General features: G+C 56.0%; 3 protein-coding genes across 3 annotated transcripts; 1 reads left to right on the top strand and 2 right to left on the bottom strand.

The window, feature by feature from the left end:
- Window positions 1–9049: 9049 nt before the first annotated feature.
- EV422DRAFT_611379 (uncharacterized protein) lies at window positions 9050–10297 on the bottom strand (the record flags this gene model as incomplete). Its single annotated transcript, XM_053073874.1, has 4 exons — window positions 9843–10297; window positions 9649–9782; window positions 9362–9576; window positions 9050–9319 (listed from the first exon to the last, which is right to left on the bottom strand). The coding sequence occupies exons 1-4, from the start codon at window positions 10250–10252 to the stop codon at window positions 9050–9052; spliced, it is 1029 nt and encodes a 342-aa protein (XP_052927402.1). The 5' UTR covers window positions 10253–10297.
- A 115-nt stretch (window positions 10298–10412) lies between these two features.
- EV422DRAFT_520725 (uncharacterized protein) lies at window positions 10413–11441 on the bottom strand (the record flags this gene model as incomplete). Its single annotated transcript, XM_053069707.1, has 1 exon — window positions 10413–11441. A coding segment is annotated over one exon (844 nt), but the record flags the coding sequence as incomplete, so codon positions are not given.
- A 2056-nt stretch (window positions 11442–13497) lies between these two features.
- EV422DRAFT_611353 (uncharacterized protein) lies at window positions 13498–16808 on the top strand (the record flags this gene model as incomplete). Its single annotated transcript, XM_053073873.1, has 8 exons — window positions 13498–14059; window positions 14133–14635; window positions 14722–14751; window positions 14829–14951; window positions 15014–15291; window positions 15837–16006; window positions 16073–16271; window positions 16331–16808. 8 exons carry the CDS (start codon window positions 13498–13500, stop codon window positions 16587–16589), a joined length of 2124 nt encoding a protein of 707 aa, XP_052927400.1. The 3' UTR covers window positions 16590–16808.
- Between the last annotated feature and the right edge of the window lie 105 nt (window positions 16809–16913).

Raw genomic sequence — 16913 nt, 5'->3', positions numbered from 1 at the left:
TTAGCATCGGCAAAGCGCTTCATGCGTCCTTGGGCCTCCTTGAGCTCAGTGGCAAGCTGTTCATGGATTTCCTTGAGATGGTTGGCACGAGCTTCGGCTGCAGGATTAAGGGATTCGGTTGTGGTGGCGGAAGCCAGACTGAATCGAGGATGGAACCCATAGTTGGCGTAGAAGGGGGTTGTCTGGGTGGCGGAGTGGATGGTGTTATTGTAAGAGAACTCAGCAGAAGACAAGAGTTCCTTCCAGTTATCTTGTTGATAGTTGCAAAAGCAGCGAAGGTATTGCTCAAGAATCTGATTGGTCCGCTCGGTTTGTCCATCGCTCTGGGGATGGAACGCCGATGAGAGGTTGACCTTGGTTCCCAGGAGAGCGAAGAGACGTTTCCAGAAGTGGGAGTTGAACTGTGGGCCACGGTCAGATACAATATCGTCGGGGAGTCCATGGACCCGGATGACATGGTGCCAGATCAGATCTGCAGTTGACTCAGCGGTGGCAGTTTTCCTGCACGGTACAAAGTGCGCCATCTTGGTGAACCGGCAGATGACAACGAGCACAGAATCAACCCCATCACTGGCGGGTAGATCCGTGATGAAGTCCATGGAAATTGACCCCCAGGGGCGGTCAGGGATCTGCAGGGGTTGGAGGAGACCGTAGGGCTTGTGTCTGCTGGTCTTGGCTTGAGCACATACGTCGCAGGACCTGATGTAGGACTTGACAAAACGCCACTGGCTAGGCCACCAGTAGTTGCGTGAGATGAGCTCCAGGGTCTTTGACATGCCGTAGTGTCCTGCCAAACGCGTGTCATGCATGTCCCGGCAGATCTCCAGCACGGAGCTTGTTGGTGGGGACGTAGACAAGGTTGTCGTATAGCAGAACCCCATTTTCCTCGGAGAATCGCTTTATCCGTTCTTGGTCTTCTTGAGATTGCTGGGCAATGGGGGCCCTAAGCTGTCGCCGGATGGTTTGCGCAAACACATCGGATGCCAGGGCAGCTTTGATTTGGTCAAGGAGCGAGGAGTCCAGTGGGGTCAGATAAGTGGCGGCCAGGCGGAGATGGTCAGGGGTGAGGATCGTGGTTTCCTGGGAGCGGAATGCTTCTTCCCCCTCCCTTAGCTCGTATTCAGAGCGACGAGAGAGGGCGTCAGCTTGGTGTTGCTGGGTACCAGGGCGGTATGTGATGACAAAGTCGAAATCAGCAAAGAAGATTGACCAGCGGGATTGGCGGCGGTTGAGGGTACGGGTAGTCATGAAGTACTGGAGGTTCTTGTGGTCACAGTAAACGATAACCTTGTGGCGGGCACCAATGAGGTGGTGTCGCCATTGAGCAAATGAGTCTTGGATAGCCAGGAGTTCCTTGTCGTAGATCTCATAGTTGATTTCCTCAGGAGTAAATTTGCGGGAGTGAAAGGCCACGGGGTGGAGTTGATCTGTGTCATCGGGTTGAAGGAGGACGGCGCCAAGGGCAAAGTCGGAGGCATCGGATTCGACAATGAAGGGCTTGTCAGGGTCGGGGTGAGTCAGGATAGGTGCGGAGGTGAAGGCGTTCTTGAGGGTTTCAAAAGCTAGGTGTGCAGCGTGGGTCCATTTGAATGGCAAGTCTTTGCGAGTGAGCGTGGTCAGGGGTGCAACGATCGCAGAGTACCCTTTGATGAATCGCCGGTAGAAGTTGGCAAAACCAAGGAAGCGCTGGATGCCTTTGACATTCGTCGGGGGTTCCCATTCGGTAATGGCAGCCGTCTTCTTTGGGTCCATGGAAATGCCTTGCTGGGAGATGATAAACCCCAGGAACTCAACAGAGTCACGGTTGAATTCGCATTTTTCCTGGTTTCGCATACAGCCCGTGCTGGCGGAGTCGTGAGAGCACCTCTCGGACGTGCTTGGGGTGGTCTTCTGGGTTTTTTGAGAAGATCAGAATGTCGTCAAGGTAGACCACAACAAAAACGTCAAGAATGTCACGGAATATGTCGTTCATGAGGTGTTGGAATACTCCAGGGGCATTGGTGAGCCCAAACGGCATGACATTATACTCGAATAGGCCGTAGCGACATCGGAACGCTGTCTTCCATTCATCCCCTGGCCGGATCCTGAAGAAGGTTGTAGGCTCCCGGGAGGTCAATCTTGGTGAGCCGGCGTGCCCCTCGAAGACGATCCATGATGCTGTTAATCAAGGGCAAGGGATAGCGATTCTTGATGGTGATATTGTTGAGTCCACGATAGTCTACGCACAGACGGAGGGAACCGTCCTTTTTCTTGACAAAGAGGACTGGGGCACCGGCGGGAGACTTGGAGTGCTTGATGAACCCCTTAGCTAGGTTCTCTTCAAGGTAGTCACAGAGCGCCTTCATTTCAGGCTCGCTGAGACTATAGATCGGGCCGAACGGTGGCTGTTTGCCCTCTTCTACGTCGATGGGACAGTCGTAGGGTCGGTGCTCTGGGAGGGTATCCGCGTTCTTCTTGGCGAAGACGTCCGCAAAATCTTGGTATTCTTCAGGAATGATGGCCTTCGGATCTTTTGGAGGAGTGGTCGCCAGGGCTTGGGAATCTGACTTGGTCGGATTGGCGTAGGCAATGAATGCCTGGTCATGCCTTGCCGCCACACGGAAAGCTGGGGCGCTGATAAACGATACGTGGATTGGTGTGGGTGCTGGGTCCAGTGTGTTGGGTGTCTGGGCTAGGGAGACTGAAATCTCGTCTTGATGGATACGGATCAGAGGTTCAGGGGTTTTTGAGGGCTTCGGGCTAGGTTCTGTTGGCAGGGCATCCCAGGAGGCGTATGTTAAGAATGGGCGGAGCCGACGGAAATAGAGGCGACTTGTGGTGCAGGTTGTTGACAGGTAATGGTATTCAGACCGAAACAAGAACTAGAACAAGACTAGGAAGAACTGGTGTTGATCTGCTGGGGGATCAGGAAGTGGGGAGCTCAGGGGAGGCGGCTATTTATGTTTTTCTGGGAAGGCTGGGGAAGCGTGGGCAAGCAGAAGGGTACGGAATGAGAGGGAAGCCAAGAGAAGCGCCAAGGGTGGGGAAGCATAGAAACAGAAGACTGGGGATGGGGTGGCTACGCTGAGGCTGTGGGCGGGTACGTGGGGAAGTATGGAAACAGAAGACTGGGGATGGGGTGGCTACGCTGAGGCTGTGGGCGGGTACGTGGGGAAGTATGGAGAAGGGTTTGTAAGCGCCGAGTGTTGGGAGGTGTGGCTACGTGCGGCTGCGTGGAGAAATGAAGGCAGTGGCAGGTGTGGGGTAGCGCGGCTGCGTGCGGCTGCGAGGTTTGGCAGATGTCAGGTTTTGACAGGGAATTGACATTGACTGACTGTTGGGATGCTGTCATGAGGTAAGCGCATGGTATGGACGCGTCGTCCATAACATCACCCCCTCCTTTAGCCACGGCGTCCGGATGTTGTTTTGATGTTGGCAGGCTTTGGTCGGGGTTTGTCGGGGTACTTTTGGTGGAACTGGGCAACAAGCTCTTGACATCGGGCAAGGTGTTCCACTGGCTCCCATGTGTTCTCCGAGCTTGGCCAACCCTGCCACTTGATGAGGTACTGAAGGTGCGTGCGTCGAATACGGGAGTCAAGAATGTCTTCCACAATCCATTCCTCCTGTCCTTCGACTTCTTCTGGTGGGGTGGGTTCTGGCTCAGTTCGCTCCAGAATGGTGAAACGTGGTTCAAGAAGGGAGACATGGAAGACGTTGTGAATTTTGTAGGATGGGGGAAGCTTGAGGCGATATGTGACCGAGTTGATCTTCTCCGTGATTGTGAAGGGGCCAATCTGACAGTGATCAAGTTTCTGGGAAGGTCGGAGAGTCTTGAGATTCCGCTGTAAGAGCCAGACACTGTCCCCGGGTTTCATGTCTGGGCCAGGTGCCCTCTTAGCATCGGCAAAGCGCTTCATGCGTCCTTGGGCCTCCTTGAGCTCAGTGGCAAGCTGTTCATGGATTTCCTTGAGAAGGTTGGCACGAGCTTCGGCTGCAGGATTAAGGGATTCGGTTGTGGTGGCGGAAGCCAGACTGAATCGAGGATGGAACCCATAGTTGGCGTAGAAGGGGGTTGTCTGGGTGGCGGAGTGGATGGTGTTATTGTAAGAGAACTCAGCAGAAGACAAGAGTTCCTTCCAGTTATCTTGTTGATAGTTGCAAAAGCAGCGAAGGTATTGCTCAAGAATCTGATTGGTCCGCTCGGTTTGTCCATCGCTCTGGGGATGGAACGCCGATGAGAGGTTGACCTTGGTTCCCAGGAGAGCGAAGAGACGTTTCCAGAAGTGGGAGTTGAACTGTGGGCCACGGTCAGATACAATATCGTCGGGGAGTCCATGGACCCGGATGACATGGTGCCAGATCAGATCTGCAGTTGACTCAGCGGTGGCAGTTTTCCTGCACGGTACAAAGTGCGCCATCTTGGTGAACCGGCAGATGACAACGAGCACAGAATCAACCCCATCACTGGCGGGTAGATCCGTGATGAAGTCCATGGAAATTGACCCCCAGGGGCGGTCAGGGATCTGCAGGGGTTGGAGGAGACCGTAGGGCTTTTGTCTGCTGGTCTTGGCTTGAGCACATACGTCGCAGGACCTGATGTAGGACTTGACAAAACGCCACTGGCTAGGCCACCAGTAGTTGCGTGAGATGAGCTCCAGGGTCTTTGACATGCCGTAGTGTCCTGCCAAACGCGTGTCATGCATGTCCCGGCAGATCTCAGCACGGAGCTTGTTGGTGGGGACGTAGACAAGGTTGTCGTATAGCAGAACCCCATTTTCCTCGGAGAATCGCTTTATCCGTTCTTGGTCTTCTTGAGATTGCTGGGCAATGGGGGCCCTAAGCTGTCGCCGGATGGTTTGCGCAAACACATCGGATGCCAGGGCAGCTTTGATTTGGTCAAGGAGCGAGGAGTCCAGTGGGGTCAGATAAGTGGCGGCCAGGCGGAGATGGTCAGGGGTGAGGATCGTGGTTTCCTGGGAGCGGAATGCTTCTTCCCCCTCCCTTAGCTCGTATTCAGAGCGACGAGAGAGGGCGTCAGCTTGGTGTTGCTGGGTACCAGGGCGGTATGTGATGACAAAGTCGAAATCAGCAAAGAAGATTGACCAGCGGGATTGGCGGCGGTTGAGGGTACGGGTAGTCATGAAGTACTGGAGGTTCTTGTGGTCACAGTAAACGATAACCTTGTGGCGGGCACCAATGAGGTGGTGTCGCCATTGAGCAAATGAGTCTTGGATAGCCAGGAGTTCCTTGTCGTAGATCTCATAGTTGATTTCCTCAGGAGTAAATTTGCGGGAGTGAAAGGCCACGGGGTGGAGTTGATCTGTGTCATCGGGTTGAAGGAGGACGGCGCCAAGGGCAAAGTCGGAGGCATCGGATTCGACAATGAAGGGCTTGTCAGGGTCGGGGTGAGTCAGGATAGGTGCGGAGGTGAAGGCGTTCTTGAGGGTTTCAAAAGCTAGGTGTGCAGCGTGGGTCCATTTGAATGGCAAGTCTTTGCAAGTGAGCGTGGTCAGGGGTGCAACGATCGCAGAGTACCCTTTGATGAATCGCCGGTAGAAGTTGGCAAAACCAAGGAAGCGCTGGATGCCTTTGACATTCGTCGGGGGTTCCCATTCGGTAATGGCAGCCGTCTTCTTTGGGTCCATGGAAATGCCTTGCTGGGAGATGATAAACCCCAGGAACTCAACAGAGTCACGGTTGAATTCGCATTTTTCCGGTTTCGCATACAGCCCGTGCTGGCGGAGTCGTGAGAGCACCTCTCGGACGTGGGTGGGGTGGTCTTCTGGGTTTTTTGAGAAGATCAGAATGTCGTCAAGGTGGACCACAACAAAAACGTCGAGAATGTCACGGAATATGTCGTTCATGAGGTGTTGGAATACTCCAGGGGCATTGGTGAGCCCAAACGGCATGACATTATACTCGAATAGGCCGTAGCGACATCGGAACGCTGTCTTCCATTCATCCCCTGGCCGGATCCGAAGAAGGTTGTAGGCTCCCCGGAGGTCAATCTTGGTGAGCCGGCGTGCCCCTCGAAGACGATCCATGATGCTGTTAATCAAGGGCAAGGGATAGCGATTCTTGATGGTGATATTGTTGAGTCCACGATAGTGGACGCACAGACGGAGGGAACCGTCCTTTTTCTTGACAAAGAGGACTGGGGCACCGGCGGGAGACTTGGAGTGCTTGATGAACCCCTTAGCTAGGTTCTCTTCAAGGTAGTCACAGAGTGCCTGCATTTCAGGCTCGCTGAGACTATAGATCGGGCCGAACGGTGGCTGTTTGCCCTCTTCTAAGTCGATGGGACAGTCGTAGGGTCAGTGCTCTGGGAGGGTATCCGCGTTCTTCTTGGCAAAGACGTCCGCAAAATCTTGGTATTCTTCAGGAATGATGGCCTTCGGATCTTTTGGAGGAGTGGTCGCCAGGGCTTGGGAATCTGACTTGGTCGGATTGGCGTAGGCAATGAATGCCTGGTCATGCCTTGCCGCCACACGGAAAGCTGGGGCGCTGATAAACGATACGTGGATCGGTGTGGGTGCTGGGTCCAGTGTGTTGGGTGTCTGGGCTAGGGAGACTGAAATCTCGTCTTGATGGATACGGATCAGAGGTTCAGGGGTTCTTGAGGGCTTCGGGCTAGGTTCTGTTGGCAGGGCATCCCAGGAGGCGTATTGTCCAAAACCGCAATGGCAGCGGATGGAAAGAGTGCGAGTCTTCCAATGTAGCTCCACATCATGGAGCTCAAACCAGGGAAGCCCCAGGATGATTGGCGCATGCGGGGAACATGTCACATGGAATACCACCTCCTCAAAATGGTCGTTGACCCACATGCCTAAAGGTTGGGTGTGATGGGTAATGGAGCCCGCATGGCTGGGACGTCCGTCAACCAGTTCAAGCGCAATGGGGTCCTCCTTCTTGACCAGTGGGATGCGGTGCTTGCGGGCATAACTTTCGTCGATGAAGCACGACATCGCACCGGTGTCGAGTAGTGCTGAAAGCTGAACTGGAGCTCGCTGGGCCGATATCTGCAGGGTAACAGGGTACTCGAATGGTGAGGATGGGCCCAAAGTCCGCATGGGTGAGGGTATCTCAGATAGGAGATTGACATTGTTGGTGGTCAGGAGAAGGGTGTTGCTGGAGATGCCAGGATCGGAGCAAGGTTTTGTGGCTTCTCCCTTGGCAGTACTTGCGTGGTGAGAAGGCCCAGGACAGGTGTTGCCCAGCTGCTCGGCCTTTACTGCAGCTGGACTTGGGCAAAATCCTGGATGGGTGCAGGTTCCTTAACCGCGACATTCGCCGTGCGTATCTTGTTCGGGCAGAGTTTGGCTATGTGGCCGGGTTTACCACAGTAGAGGCAAAGTTTGTTTGTGATGCGGTGTTGGCGCTCTAGCGGTGTGAGGGGTCCTCGCGGACGAGCAGCGTCAATGATCATAGGGTCGTCTGGGCGGTTGTCGGGGCTCATGAGGGTGGGGCTAGTGGTAACTGGCACATATGGCTGTCGGTTCCTGCTTCGCTCTAGACGGCGCTCAAACAATCGGTTGTCACATTGGATGGCCTGTTCCATCACGGTGTCGATTGAGGCGGTAGGGGGCATCGTGAGCATTAAGTCCTTGACGTCTTCTTTGAGGCCGCGACGGAAGGTGGCAATCAATGCCTGGTCATTCCACAACACATCGCATTGCAGCTGTCGGAATTCAGCTACATACTCTGTTGCTGCACGGGTTTGTCGAAGGTTCTGGAGCTTGTTTTCGGACGTGCGGATCCTGTCGCTGTCTCCAAAGACTGCTTGCATTTGCTGGATGAAATCATCCAGGTTCGTAAGGGAATGATGGTCTTGTTCGACAAGGGGCGCCAGCCAGGCCTGGGCGGTGCCAGTGAGGTAGGTGCCAATAGTTCGTATCTTGGTCTGATCGTTGGGGTAGCGCCTGGGTTGGAGGGCGAACATGAGCCGGATCTGGTTGAGGAACCCACGGAACTTGCTTCGGGTGCCATCAAATTTGTCTGGGAGACTGATTTTGGGTTCGGGGGCGTGGGTGGCAGGGGCAGTGGTCTGGGTTTGCGCTAGTTCGGCTTGTAGGGTGGTATTCTGTGCTCGAAGTTCGTCAATCGCATTGCACATGGCTTGCCAGGCTTCGGCCGTGAGGGGAAGGGCGTCGGACATGGTGATTTGGCGTGGAGGTACAGCGGCTGGGGGTTGTTGAGCAGATCAAACTGTTATGAATGGGCGGAGCCGATGGAAATAGAGGCGACTTGTGGTGCAGGTTGTTGACAGGTAATGGTATTCAGACCGAAACAAGAACTAGAACAAGACTAGGAAGAACTGGTGTTGATCTGCTGGGGGATCAGGAAGTGGGGAGCTCAGGGGAGGCGGCTATTTATGTTTTTCTGGGAAGGCTGGGGAAGCGTGGGGAAGCAGAAGGGTACGGAATGAGAGGGAAGCCAAGAGAAGCGCCAAGGGTGGGGAAGCATAGAAACAGAAGACTGGGGATGGGGTGGCTACGCTGAGGCTGTGGGCGGGTACATGGGGAAGTATGGAGAAGGGTTTGTAAGCGCCGAGTGTTGGGAGGTGTGGCTACGTGCGGCTGCGTGGAGAAATGAAGGCAGTGGCAGGTGTGGGGTAGCGCGGCTGCGTGCGGCTGCGAGGTTTGGCAGATGTCAGGTTTTGACAGAGAATTGACATTGACTGACTGTTGGGATGCTGTCATGAGGTAAGCGCATGGTATGGACGCGTCGTCCATAACATGGAGGTGGGATGATAGGGGCGCGTGCGCAAGGTGTATTGTGTTTGTTCCTGCAAGCGCTATAACTAAGAATGCTGTTTCTGCTGACTATATATTCACGTTAGGGCCTGTGACGCCCCGTCTCCTCTCTCTCCCACCCCGTTTGCAAAGCTGCTACGACTCTCTCCTTGCTAGTAGCGCTGGAGATGTCTCCTTGCTCGCTTGTTGCACCGGTTGCCCACGCGCACACCGCTCGGCCTCCGCGATATTCTAAAGCTGTCTCGGACGTCAACGGGTAACTGTCTGCGGGGCCCGGGCGTACGACCCACATGGTAGAGGAATGTTACTTACGCGCGTTACTTCTTGGCTTTCGCGCCCGTGTACTCCTTCTTGCCTTTCGCTCTCGTGTCCTCCTTCTTGCCCGCTCCTGTGCCATGGTACGGCGTGCGGACCCGCTCAAATGGACCTGGTTCAAATGCAACCGGGGCGGCGGGGGCAACGGGAGCGCCCGGGATAGCGTCTCTCTCAGCATGGGTCAGGCCCGACCCACCCGGCGCTTTCGAGTAGTAGTCGGGGGGTCCCTTCTTGCTCGTCGGGGGAGGGGTTGTCGCACGCCCTTTACCCTTCTTGAGTCGCTTTCATTGAGGCTCTTCCTCATCCGAGTTCACCTCGATCACTTTGATCGCCCCTGCAGGACGGTAGCTCGGGTCAACATCCTTGGAGTCGCTACTCCCCAACTTGATCACTTCCTGCGCCGTGATCCTGCCACTGCTCGCGGCGGTTGCCATGCGAGTCTCGATGGCCGCGAGGAGTTTCAACCCCGTGCCAGCTGGTGCATCTTGGTGGTGTGACGCCGCGCGCCTCGGGGTGACAAGCAGGCGCGCTATCAGAAGACGGGGTCAGTGGGGTCCGCCACACACAAGGAACAACACAAGGAACGAACTGTCTGACGTACCAGGTGGCAAGGACTTCAAATGCGCGATCGCCAGGTCCCGGCTCACCTGATAGTCAGTCGTCGAGGATCGTGCAATGGCCTTGAATATCTCGTCCGTCGGTACCCATTCGAACATGTCCCGCAGTTCGATATATCTGCAAGCGTCATCAGAACGGCCAGCAGGACCCCAAGCAGGACCCTCACTCTTCACTTACAAGAGAGCTAGGAGGTGCGCTGTCACATGGCGCAAGCCCGGATCTCCGTATGACAGGGGCGGCGGAGTCAAGTCTCCGCCTGTCGTGGCGAGTTGCTTGGACATAGAGGGGGCTGGGTCCGCAGGGTTGTTTGAAAACGCGCAAGCCACTGACAGCTGTGTGCGCTGAGACGAGGGGGGAGGCGTGCCCACCCCAACTTTTATGGGTGGATGTAGACAGCGGAGGAGCGAGCACCGGACGGTATGGGGTGCACGCGCGGGCTGAAACATGTGGGGGTAGTGGGGTGTGGGGGGACCGGCGAGCCCTACCGCTGGGACGCGTGGCAGACGCCCGCCCACAGGGGCAGGGGGAGCAGGTAAGAGGGACGGGCCGAGCTGGTCCCGGGGGGACATAGAGTCAACAGGCGTCATATTTCTGACATATGCGAGTTACCACGGAACACCTTTAAATCCATGCATGGTATAGACGGGAGTACAGGGCCCACGACGCCAGAGGTAGAGGTGCGGAGGGGGGAGGGGGGGGGGGGGGGGGACACGCTCGTCAAACCAGCCTACTGCGCGGTGGGTTTGGTGTCCCGCAGCCTGGCCTTCATCTCGATGGCCTTCATCTTGAAATCCCATTTGCGCTTGCTGTCCAGCCTGCGTCTCTCGGCGTCCGCGCGCCGTTCCTCAAGCTCCAGCTGGAATTGTCACTCCGCGGACTCCCTGGCAAACCACTGCTCCTCGAGCTCTGCCTCCCTCGCCTCTTGGCGCTCCTCAAGCTCCAACTGAAAGCGTTGACCGGCCTCCTCTCTGTCCAACCGCCTCTCTTCAAGTATCTGCTCATCCAGCGCAGATTCCCTTGCCATGCGGCGCTCCTCCATATCCATTTTGAGGCGAGTTCGGTCTATCCCGCCCGCCATCACGGCACTGATGACAGTCATCATCCCGGATTTCACCCGGGCGCTGCGACTACTACCTGCCCCGCTCTTCCCGGCCTTGTCATCCGACGTAACGGGGTCCGCGAGATCCGATACGGCGGAGCTCTTTTGCTTCCTAGTGGCTTTCATAGTTGCCTGCGTGGGCGTGTGCAGGGCGGACGCTGCCGGGCTAGCGGCGGTAGACTGACTGGTTTGCACCTGGTACAGAGCCTTACGAGCGCTGGAGAGGGGTTGCGCGCCAGAGACCTGCTCCCCGGATGCCGTGGCAGGCACGACAGGGGTAGCGGGGACCACCGGAACAGGAGGAGCGGGTGTATCATGACTCTGCCAACCGCTAGACGGCCCCCCATAGGTTGGGGACTCCCCATCGCCGGCTGCGGACCCCTCCAGTATGTCCTCCTGGGCCATTTGCAACTCCATACGCGCAAAAACTCCCAGTTGGGAGTGAAGCTGCGACCCCAGCTGCTCCTGCGTGTCTGGCGGCGTCTCTGGCGGCGTCTCCGACGGGTTCTGTGTCTCGGACTGCGTGTCCTGCGGCGTTTCATGGGACCCCGCGGTTTCCGAGTCCTCCGGCGTCCCGGCCTCGTCCGGCGACTCACAAAGCGAAGGTGACTGTGGTGGGGCCCCCGGGACCAGCGCGGCGGCGAGGTTCGAGGGCAAGATTGACGAGTCGGCCATTGACTCCTGAGACCCTACCGAGTGCAAGGCCGTCGTGCCAGCGTGGGACCAATAAGGCTCGAGCTTTAAGAAATACGGGAAGATCTTGACAATACAGGTTTGTATGTTGGGGGTATTCCTCTTCTCCTCCTCCGTGAGACCCTCCCCCGTCTGATTGAATCGGCACTGGGCCTCCTTGAACTTCTTATCCCACTGTGCAAGCTTGTTCTTGATGTGAGTCTCGGTCATGTCCTTTCGGTTCTCATACATGAACATTTTTATCTTCCGAATCACGTCCGTTCGCCTATCCTTCTTCGAGCGGTTGACCCCGTTGGCGTCGGGGTGTCGCGATGTTGCAGGGCCTTGGAGTTCTCGCCCGTAGAGAGCCAATCCACCAAGAGCGCCTCTCCTTTGTTGTCCCAAAAAGCGTATTCACCGTCCGCCCGCTGCTTCCCCGCAGCGGACTTCGCGCTTGGCTTCTTTGCCCGGGGCTTGTGGGCCCCGGGAGCCCCGGCAGTAGAGGGTCCAGCGTCAGCAGACAACATGGTGTCGGGGGCAATGGGGGGGGTGTACGGTGAGGGGGGTTCGTTGTTGGTGCGGGCGGGGAGGCGGAACACCCCCAAGGTCCTGAAGACCCCAGGTTCGCTGGAGGCCTTTTTGCTGCTCTCCCCCCAAAAATCCTGTTTTTCTACACCCTGAAGTAGCGGAACTGGGGAACGGGGGCCTCACTAGCCCCAGAAAATCGGGAGAAGCCCGACAGATCATCGGGACGTGATTGGGGGGAGCCTGCGCGCACGAACTCTGGACGCGTCGCGAAACGCGCTCGTAGTTTCGCTAATCTCGCAATTATCTGCCGTTACTGTTTTCGATTATTGGGGGCTAGTGAAACGCCCTAGTGTGATCATCGACATGTCGGCTACAAAAAGTGGGAGTTAACTTACAACTTGCATGTCGTTCGGCTTATTAACTAGCATCTTCTAGACCTCTACGACTATATGCCTGACCCAACGCCAAAAGACCTGCAGAGGGCCGTCGCACCATGTCCAGGAGCCTGCTCAACAATTCGGGGGTCATCGATGGGGTGCGGACGAGGGCCACGTAAATATTCCCGCTGAACGGTATGAACTGAAGCCCTCGATCGTCCATCAACTGCAACCACGCCGCAAAGAGCAGGTACTCGAAGGCGTCGGGTCCGTCTTCAAACCGGTCCGCAAGATCTTCTATACTCTCCACCAACACTACCCGGGCATCCTCATACGCCCTGTCAAGCTGTGTTTCATCTATAGGTGGATTAATAGGATGTGCGGGAACATTGGACTTTCTTCGTGAGCCCTTACCTCTCCGTAGCGCCTGGACCTGCGGACGGGAAGTGCTTGAGTATCTGTTGTAGCGAAACGGGCTAGCAACCTCGCTTACCTGCTCTATCTTATTGCTCACCGTCTGCAGCCTCTCCCCGGCCTCTCGTACATCGGCCTGGGCAGCTTCCCTTTCATGAAAGAACTCTCTTTCTAACCGTGAAAGGCGATCTAATAGTCGAGTGCGAAGCTCTTCACATAGTACCCCCTCATCGTCCAAATCGAGAAAGACGTTAGCGTGCCTCTGGTCCCGCTGGCTGCCGTGGATGCAGGCCTCTTCAAAACTTCTGCGCCTTTGTAAGCAACGCCTCACCTGGTCTTGCCGTCGTAGCAGTTCTGGTTTGGCCTGTTGTAGGTCGTCCAAGCTCAGGCTGTTGATATCGTACGGGAGCTCCGAACACCTGATCTCACGAAAGTCCTCGTTGTTGTCGCGGTCCCCACACGCCGTCTTGCGCTTGTATGAACGAATGCCTGCAGGACAGTTGGGCGTCTGCTGCAGGTGGTCCTCACACCACATCGTACTGTAGTCTGCCTTGAGATTCTGACAACGTATTTCTGGATATCTTATTCCCGTCTCGCCACCCCTACCCCGCCACCAGGTAACAACCGCAATTCCTCACCGTTCTCAGCCTCATTACCACAGCACTGACGTGAGTTCCTTGACACACAGCTATCACGGCAATCACCACCCGTCTCGGCTGACTTAAGGCACAGCACGGCCATCATGCCGTCACACCAGGCGCTCCAGGGGCACCTGTGGTGTGGCATCTTTACCGGAGCTACCACACCACGGCGGAAGAGGAGGAAGGTTGCTCCGGTTACCCCGCGGTTGCCCATACGTCTGCCAACCGCTGTGCAGACACCATTGCAACCACCCCCGCGATTCGAATTCCCACCGTCTGTCCAACGCCACTTGCCCCAAGCAATTGCAGACATGGTTAGCGAGAGTTCCGGCGAGAGCTCCGGCGATGAAGACGGGCAGCAGCAGCTGCTGCCGCAGCGAGGGCTTTCACCCGCGGACAGGGGTCTGCAGTGCCCGTTGAACCTCCCCGCTCCCATCCCTTTCCTTTTTCCCAGCACACCGGGTGGATCCCTGGTGCTTGAGCCCCCGCCACCACCACCAGTTCAACGACCCCGCCCGCAAACACATGCCAGCACCAAGGTTTCGCTTCACCGAATCATCCATAATCAAGTTCAAAGGGAGCAAAGGGAGCGCCTGACAACATTCATCGGCAATGTTCACATCCTTGCGCGCCACACCAGCTTTTTTCTCAAGTACTACCTTGGTGAGTTTTTGAGGTACACTGTATATTTCCCATAAACCAATGTCCTGACTGCTACGTCTGCCCCCCACCACAGCTGATCATCCTCTACACGATTTCCCGGACATCACCGACAAGCACATCAGTGTGATATTTGAGCTGCTAAACAATCCAGGCTACAACGGCAATCCGGTCATCGCGCAAGAGTTGCATCCATGGGTTCAAGACTACTGTGATGTTCACGGATTCGCCCCCATCCGCATGCGGTATTGCCAACAGACCGCAGCGTACACAGCTACGAGCATCTTCACAAACCTCAAAGTTAACGTACAAGAGCATTTCATGCAAATGTTTCTGCGCTACGTCAATGAAAGGCTTGGTTTGAAGCAAGTTGTACTGCATCTCCGTAGAGCTGGAGTCAACCGAGCGCAGCGGCAACACTATTATCAGCGTGTCCGTCAGTTTAAAAAGTATGCGACGTTTGAAGAGTTTCCAACCGAAGAAGAGTTTGCGCGCCTCACACGACTTGAGCGGACCGTCCTCGATGAGTTATGGGCTCTGTTTCCTCCCCAGGATGAACCGCTTGCATACAGCCTTGCGGTGGACGCAATGCCATATTTAGGTGAGTTACATCCTGTATATTTACGCCCCCCCCCCCCGCTGCTTCTTCTTTTGTCTAATCATAGTCCGCACCTGCCTCATCACAGGTGCCTATTGTGAGCTCTCACGCCTCTATGAGCGCCGTGGAATGCGGCTGTTTTCCGCTATCCCGCTGCGCAAATCTTGAATCCAGTCATCTGTTCGGATCGACACGAAGATCCTAACCACTCATATCCTGGCCTTGGGCCACCATCGCATGGGGAAACTCACCGATCAACGCAAGCGGGAGCTGTGGGGGCAGTTTCTCAATATCAATGTAAGTCTGTATCCTTCTGCGCTTATTTCAATCTGATTACCTTGCTGAATGACGGATTGTAGGACAAGGTCTTCAAGCATCGAAAGAAGCTTGGTCTCAAATTTGATGGGTCAATCAGCACAAACGGGTATTCCGCTACCATCCACTTCAAGAAGCCAGGGCTCAAGTATGGGCATCGGCCCTGGAAGCGCAGCAAGGCCCAAATGCGGGAGGAAGTCAAGCTGCTGTATTTTGAGCACCACATCGCCAAACTACGGGAGGCTCCAAACATCGTCAGCATTGATCCGGGCAAGCGTGACCTCTTGTTCTGCCGAGACATCAAGAAGGAGCGGCCATTTAGGTAAGTTTCAGCTGATTGCAGAATGTCGAACGAAGGGGATCGTGGGGACGGGGACGGGGACGGGGAGGGTTGAGGAGGGCGACAGTGGCGACTGCGGGGACAGCAGGGATAGCGGGGACAGCGGCGACAGCGGCGACAGCGGCGACAGCGGCGACAGCGGGGACAGCGGGGATAGCGGCGACAGAGGCGACAGCGGCGACAGCGGGGATAGCGGCAACAGCGGCGACAGCGGCAACAGCGGCGACAGCGGCGACAGCGTCGATTCAGTTGATTACTACTGCCCCCCGTCTCCGCCCCCCAGCCCCCCCGTCTCCGCCCCCCAGCCCCCCGTCTCCGCCCCCAGCCCCCCATCTCCGCCCACCATCCCCCCGTCTCCGCCCGCCAGCCCCCCGTCTCCGCCCACCATCCCCCCGTCTCCGCCCCCCAGCCCCCCGTCTCCGCCCCCAGCCCCCTGTCTCCGCCCCCCAGCCCCCCGTCTCCGCCCACCATCCCCATTGCGGCGACATTCCGTTGCAGCGTTCTCACAATGCACCACCCCATACCAGATACACATCCAATCAACGGGCGGTCGAGACAAAGTCTCGGTACTTTCAAAGAGACATGAGAGAGCGAAAGATCAATGCCGGCATCGCTGAGATGGAATCACATATTCCATCGCACAAGAGCATGAACATCGAGGCGTTCTCAGCGTTCATTGTGGATCACATACATGCAGGTATGATGTATTATGCGCTGTCTTCAAATTTAGTAATACATGGGCTGACATCCATCCATATCCCAGATCCCGCCTTGGATGAGTTTTACCAGGATGAGATTCACGTCGCTCGCAGGTTCAAGGCGTTCTCACTGCGGCAAAAGTCTGAGAGCAAGCTCATTAAGAACATGCGGTGCCGGTATGGAAAGCATTTTTCGGTCATCTTGGGTGATTGGAGCGATGCTGGGAAAACGATGCGCTTTCAGGAGTCATCGAAAACCAAGGGGTGAGTGACCATCATTGTTTTTTATGTACTATAATATGCTAACTCATCATGGAATTTAGATTCCGCACACTCTTTGCGAGAAACGGCATTCCATGCTACTTGCTGGATGAGTATCGAACGTCGTCCGTGTGCCCAGACTGCCACGGGCGTGTGAAGAAAAACATCCGACGCCGGCTGTCATCTCGGCCGTGGCAAGCTAGAAAGGAAGAATGGAATTCGTCCATGGATTGGTGGGTTGCCCCAACCCCGAATGTATCAACCAAGACTGGACGCCATTTGAGATTCCTGGAAGACAACGACCACTACGACTACGGATGAGAGTGCACAATCGGGACGTCCTGAGCACCAAGAATTTCCTCTTCATTGTGCGTTCGGTGGTGTTTGGCAATGGCCGCAGACCAGACGCATTCTCCCGTAACCGGTAGTCTAGATTTCACCCCATCCCATTTTCCGTGGTGGTTATCTGCCATCCACATCATTGTACCTCTGCCTGAGGCGTCGCCGATGAAGGCAACTTGTACGCAGAATAGAGAAGCAAGAGACTTGGCGTTTTTCACGTCCCCAAGCCTCTTCCTCACATCGGTCATCAGATCCTCTCCCACAGATGTTCTTGGTGGTAGAAGTCACGCGCCCCCAAATGGG

The sequence above is a fragment of the Fimicolochytrium jonesii genome (assembly GCF_025526975.1).
Source record: "Fimicolochytrium jonesii strain JEL569 chromosome Unknown EV422scaffold_5, whole genome shotgun sequence".
Lineage (NCBI taxonomy): Eukaryota > Fungi > Chytridiomycota > Chytridiomycetes > Spizellomycetales > Powellomycetaceae > Fimicolochytrium > Fimicolochytrium jonesii.
Note: the sequence above shows the minus strand (reverse complement) of the source record. Positions and strands in the feature narration are given on the sequence as shown.